The sequence below is a fragment of the Anopheles aquasalis genome, chromosome 3, assembly GCF_943734665.1.
Source record: "Anopheles aquasalis chromosome 3, idAnoAquaMG_Q_19, whole genome shotgun sequence".
NCBI lineage: Eukaryota > Metazoa > Arthropoda > Insecta > Diptera > Culicidae > Anopheles > Anopheles aquasalis.
This window is the reverse complement of record NC_064878.1, coordinates 66088549-66093548: the sequence shown is the minus strand read 5'-3', so window position 1 is coordinate 66093548 and position 5000 is coordinate 66088549. Positions and strand designations below refer to the sequence as shown.

The following is a 5000-nucleotide window of genomic DNA, read 5'->3' as shown; positions in this document are numbered from 1 at the left end:
CAAGGAGAGATCTTAATCTAGCTTTAGGTAAGCGATAAAACGGCACCGTGATTGTGCAACGCAATCATTAAACTCACCTTCTCATCTCCCCTTGTCGACTTGTAGCCAATGCGAGGCGAATAATTGACGGCATTACAGGGCAGTCGCTGGTGATATTCACCTCGGCACAGCCAGTCCAGAACCTGGGACCTTCACCGTTGAAATTGAAAAAGATTCTCGACATGGCCCCGATCACCGTTACCGATCAGACGCCGATGGAAACGGTCGTCGATATGTTCCGCAAGCTCGGTCTCCGACAAACGCTGGTCACACACAATGGGTGAGCTCCATTCCCCGAATGGCTCCGAATTTGTTTTCGTTCTACTTTTTCTCACGCTGCTCCTCCTCTCTTGCTTTCAGTCGGCTGCTCGGTGTGATTACGAAGAAGGATGTCCTAAGGCACGTGAAGCAAATGGACAACGAAGATCCGAATACTGTGCTGTTTAACTAAGCCAAGACCCTCTTCCTGAAGCCCATCACGTACCATACTCATCCCTGCTGCAAGCAAGCAAAGTCTATCGTGTTAGCCTTCCTGGTTCACTCAGAAAGGAGGTCGTTCCGATTTTTTTCTATTTTATATAAAAAAAACAAAGTAGCCAATGAGAAGGACAACTTAGCGGGGAAGCTGTGTGGACTCGATAGAATAGACGAGTGATACGATTGTCATGCATGAACTGGCCTGACCCCGTGGTTGCCTGCTTTTCCCTGCTTAACGCAGTATCAACTGAACCCCCGAAGATCGAGAGACATGATCGAACCCGCTAGTGGTGCAGTGTATCTATTGCGATGATGTGTTCGTTGTTGCAAAAGCGCTGAAAGTGTTGCTCACCTCACCTAAAAGCAATAGTCAACAACAACAGGAAACATCTGCCACAGTGTGTTAGCGATCACTTTTTGTGCTACTCATAAGCTTCCTTACCGATGCAGCTACATACTACTCGTACTCGACAACTACACTCTTTCGATTGATTCAATAATTATCTCACGTTGAAACTGGGGCAAGACCAGTTTATGTGCTCCATCCAATAGTATTGCCCGGGACACTGCTTCCTGCCTTCATTCATGCACCCTCCCCTCAGAGGATCCAAACGTTCCCCCTCCGAAGCACAGTGAATGTAACGCACTCGGACTGTTGGCAACTGGTAAAACGTGATCGTACTTCTTACGGAGATCCCCGCATAAATCAAGCACCTTATGAAGTAGTTATCGTGGTTATGTATATCAATAGACCCGGGCCCCGTTGGTTGGGACGGATTTACGAACAAACGGAGGTATCATTATTGAATAAATTTGTATATTTATGTAATAAAACTCAATTCTCTTGTAGCACCCAGGTGGTTTGGATTGTGAGAAGAGTCCGTCTGTCCGTCACAGTTAAGGGAACTTGGCCTGCAAGATCGCTCTCAGAGAGTCCTTGATCAGCTGAAGCTGTGGTCGGTCAGCAAGATTCAGGTTTTCCTGCTCGTCGATCAGGTGGTCGTACATTTCCTCGCCGTACAAAATGCTCCAGTCTGCGAACGAAAACGGGTAATCAGGTATTAACACCATAGTCCCAGCAAGCGTCGATGTGCTTCTTTACCTCGCTTGAAAGTATCCGGATTGAATTGTATCCATGCCGTGTAGCGGAACCGAGCGGTGCGTAGACTGTAACCCATGATCTTGATGTATCGTAGCTTCGGTTCATCGCTACTCGGCACCACGCTCGGCTCAATGCCGGGCCGTGGAAACTGACTGTAGGCAACCCATTGCTCTTCCTGATCCTCACCAACGGTGGCATTGATTAGTAACGATGCGAGCGATTTACCTTCCACACACGTCACCGCTTTGTGCGGTCGTTGTTTGCTACAAGCAGGTACTGGTGGTAGTCCGGCAAGGTCTACAAGAGTCGGAAACACATCCAGTAGCTCCACAACGTTCGCTATCTTCATGCCATTACCGGCGGGAAGCGTTGGGGTAACGAGTACCAGAGGAACCCTGAGGGCAACATCGTAATTACTGTACTTGGCCCATTCGCCGTGCTCACCGAGTGACCATCCATGATCGGACGTAACCATGATGATCGTTTGATCCATTTTGACCTCCGCCAGCAGTTGGCCAATGAGATCATCCACGTAGGTCACGGCCGCGTAATAATGTTGACGGATGCGCTGCTGAAAATCTTCCGGAATGCGCCCGTAAGGGAATGGTACGCCTAGCCGTTCGAAATCATCCCGATTGCGTACATCCAAGAAGGGCGCCCAAGCCACCGACGGTAATCCGTACGGGCGTTGACCACTGCCAACCGTCTGGAACTTGGACTGCGGATGTTGATTCAGATATTCCACCGGTATGCGGAACGGGATGTGCGGTTTACGGTAACCTACTGCGAGAAAGTATGGCTCGTTCCGTGGTTCCCGAAGAAATCGTGTCGCCTCCTGGGTACTTTCGATGTCTGGAAGAGTGTGAAACGGTTGCCTCTCCGGTATCACCGGACACAGCAGATTACGGTGCAATCGTCCACCGTCCGCGGGATCGGGACAAACGGGCGAGTTAGAGTAGGGATCCGACCGCGGGTGGAACGTCGGCGTTGACCAGCTAAGCGGGTAATCGTCCGTGAAGTTCGATGAAGCACCAGGATGAAAGATTTTTCCCACCGAGTGAGTACGGTAGCCTTGTTGCTTGAAGTACTGCGGCAGGGTCGTGAAATCGCCGGAAAATTCACGCCAGTAGCTATAGAAATCGTACAACCGTACCGTATCCGGTCGCCGTCCGGTCAACATCGAGTTGCGGCTCGGGGCGCAGAGTGCTTGCTGAAAGCAATGGCATACAGGAGATTTAATAAACAGATTGTCGGAAATTCCGATTGCAACATTACCTGTGCAAAGACATTTTCAAAATGATATCCCGCTTGAACGAGTCGATCGAGGTTGGGTGTGATCGCGTTTTCGTCTCCATATCCTTGCCGAATCACCGGTCGAAAGTCATCCAGAACGATCAGTAGCACGTTTGGGCGTTCGACGAGCTGCGAATGGTAACTTCGTGCAGCGAGCGTTATCAGGAGGAACCCCGATAAGAGCACCCTCAACCAAGGATTCATTTTGTGTCCTTATGTGAAGATCCTCAAAGACGATCAAGGTGATGGTTTGTATAAAGGATGCAAGTTCTGTTTTATCACATGATCAACACGACACGAAAAAGGTTTCTTTTTTTTTGAAAAGGATATCCAGTAAATACAGGAAATGAATCAGGCGTCCCGGACGAACGAGGATAACGAACAAATTCAAGGTCAAATACGCGAAACGATCTGTCAAAATCATTTGTCAACAACTTTGTTTTGATTTTTTGTCGGGCACTAAATCGCTGCAAAAAGTGAAGAATCCTCGATTTCTACTAAAAACGGAGTTAAAACCGTTAACAGGTTTAACAGGATTATAATCCCGGCACCTGTGAAGTACCAAAAATTAGCTGATGTGATGTCTACTTTTATAAAACGAAACCTGAAGAATAAAGGCGCCCGCAAGCGCAAACAATCGTCCAGTGATTCAGGTAGGTCCTGCGCGTTTGTTTCGAAATGGTATTTGCTAAACGAGGGCTTCGTTTTTCAGATGAAACAGCCGAAAATGAGTCCACGGTGGTGGTGACGAACGAAAAACGCAAGAAATCGAACCCCAACATACAGAGCACCTCAGCCCTACGGCGAAAGGCGGGAGTTTCCGCAGCGGATGCCGATGCCTCCAACTCGAGCGCGGACGACGACGAGAGCCTGGGGGTTAGCTACAAATCGAAACGAACGGCACAATCGGAAGGTCCGCGGGACCAAGGGGCGACGGCAGAGCTGGAAATCGAAACCGACAAGAACCACGATGCGCAGGCCATCCGCCAGAAACGTATCGACATCAACAAGGAGCAGGAGGGCAAGCAGGACGATAAGGTTTATCGTGGAACGAACTACTACACACAGTTTTTCAAGAAGAAAGACAGCGCTCAAGGAAACGCAGCTTCAGGGATGGTGAGCAAAGGACCGATAAGGGCACCGACCAACATCCGCTCGACCGTACGCTGGGACTATCAGCCGGACATCTGTAAGGACTACAAGGAAACGGGCTACTGTGGGTTCGGTGATAGCTGCAAGTTCTTGCACGACCGAAGCGACTACAAGCACGGATGGCAGATGGAGCAGGAGGGCTCCGGCACGGGCGGTAATTATGCGGCCGATGACTCGGATGGTGATGATACCAAGTACGAGATTCACTCGGACGATGAAGAGCTACCATTCAAATGTTTTATATGCCGCGAAAGTTTCGTCGATCCGATCGTTACCAAGTAAGTTCTGGTGGGGTCATGGCATGGCGTGAAGGTCCTTTATTAACCGTGTATCCTGTATTTACAGATGCAAACACTACTTCTGCGAGAAATGCGCGCTGGCACAGTTCAAAAAGTCATCCCGTTGTGCAATCTGCGGGGTGCAGACGAACGGAATGTTCAACCCGGCGAAGGAACTCGCTGCAAGACTGAAATCGAAAGAACTAGAGCATGGTTCAGACAGTGACTGAACGATCCATTAAATAAATGATTCACGTAACTATCCTAAATTCAAATTTTAATTATGCGGAACCTCGTTTTGGCCAGTATGCTCTTGTTGCACCCATAGTCCGTGTGGCAGCTGAATTTCGCCAGATTTTGTAAGTGACAGCCCGCGCGTTTCGAGATTTTTTTGCGTTGTTTCCTGAAATCCATGTGTTCACGTGCGTTCCTGATCAATCGAGTGTTCGTTGAGCAATTTATTCGTAATTCGTGAGTATCGACCCCTCTTCGCAGCCCCCAAAAACCTTGTCCTCTTCACTTACAGCAGTTTTTGATTCCGAAAACAGGTTGGCCAATATGAAGAAAGCTGCCCGTCCGTCCTCCTCCGGAGGCAAGTCTTCGGTGGAACCGCCGGCGAAGAAACCGAAAAAGGACGAACCCTCGACATCGAGTCCACC

General features: G+C 49.2%; 4 protein-coding genes across 9 annotated transcripts in view; 3 read left to right on the top strand and 1 right to left on the bottom strand.

Moving 5' to 3' along the window:
• LOC126579240 (H(+)/Cl(-) exchange transporter 5) overlaps positions 1–1365 on the top strand; it is a 7497-nt gene extending 6132 nt beyond the window's left edge. For all 6 annotated transcript variants that reach the window (XM_050242646.1, XM_050242645.1, XM_050242650.1 and 3 more), the window contains 3 exons: positions 1–27; positions 106–319; positions 400–1365. The exon at positions 1–27 is cut by the window's left edge and continues 137 nt beyond it. In XM_050242646.1, coding sequence (XP_050098603.1) covers positions 1–27; positions 106–319; positions 400–490 — 332 coding nt within the window. In that variant the 3' untranslated portion in view covers positions 491–1365. The remainder of the gene's footprint in view (positions 28–105; positions 320–399) is intronic.
• On the bottom strand, positions 1312–3291 carry LOC126579241 (iduronate 2-sulfatase). The gene is made up of 3 exons (XM_050242652.1): positions 2894–3291; positions 1619–2828; positions 1312–1550 (listed from the first exon to the last, which is right to left on the bottom strand). Exons 1-3 carry the CDS (start codon positions 3113–3115, stop codon positions 1414–1416), a joined length of 1569 nt encoding a protein of 522 aa, XP_050098609.1. The 5' UTR covers positions 3116–3291; the 3' UTR covers positions 1312–1413.
• A 92-nt stretch (positions 3292–3383) lies between these two features.
• LOC126579242 (E3 ubiquitin-protein ligase RNF113A) lies at positions 3384–4604 on the top strand. Its single transcript, XM_050242653.1, has 3 exons — positions 3384–3564; positions 3624–4341; positions 4409–4604. The coding sequence occupies exons 1-3, from the start codon at positions 3492–3494 to the stop codon at positions 4569–4571; spliced, it is 954 nt and encodes a 317-aa protein (XP_050098610.1). The 5' UTR covers positions 3384–3491; the 3' UTR covers positions 4572–4604.
• Positions 4605–4681: 77 nt separating this feature from the next.
• Positions 4682–5000, top strand: part of LOC126576213 (deoxyribodipyrimidine photo-lyase) — a 2119-nt gene continuing 1800 nt past the window's right edge. Inside the window, exons 1-2 of the mRNA XM_050237390.1 lie at positions 4682–4812; positions 4890–5000. The exon at positions 4890–5000 is cut by the window's right edge and continues 1800 nt beyond it. Coding sequence (XP_050093347.1) covers positions 4754–4812; positions 4890–5000 — 170 coding nt within the window. The 5' untranslated portion in view covers positions 4682–4753. The remainder of the gene's footprint in view (positions 4813–4889) is intronic.

Coding starts and splice junctions, on each gene's coding strand:
- LOC126579241 (XM_050242652.1), bottom strand. CDS start 3,115: ATGAATCCTTGGTTGAGGGTGCTCTTATCGGGGTTCCTCCTGATAACG. Junction 2,829..2,893: donor TTGAAAATGTCTTTGCACAG/GTAATGTTGCAA, acceptor CATTGCTTTCAG/CAAGCACTCTGCGCCCCGAG. Junction 1,551..1,618: donor TCCGGATACTTTCAAGCGAG/GTAAAGAAGCAC, acceptor TTTCGTTCGCAG/ACTGGAGCATTTTGTACGGC.
- LOC126579242 (XM_050242653.1), top strand. CDS start 3,492: ATGTCTACTTTTATAAAACGAAACCTGAAGAATAAAGGCGCCCGCAAG. Junction 3,565..3,623: donor ACAATCGTCCAGTGATTCAG/GTAGGTCCTGCG, acceptor TTCGTTTTTCAG/ATGAAACAGCCGAAAATGAG. Junction 4,342..4,408: donor GTCGATCCGATCGTTACCAA/GTAAGTTCTGGT, acceptor CTGTATTTACAG/ATGCAAACACTACTTCTGCG.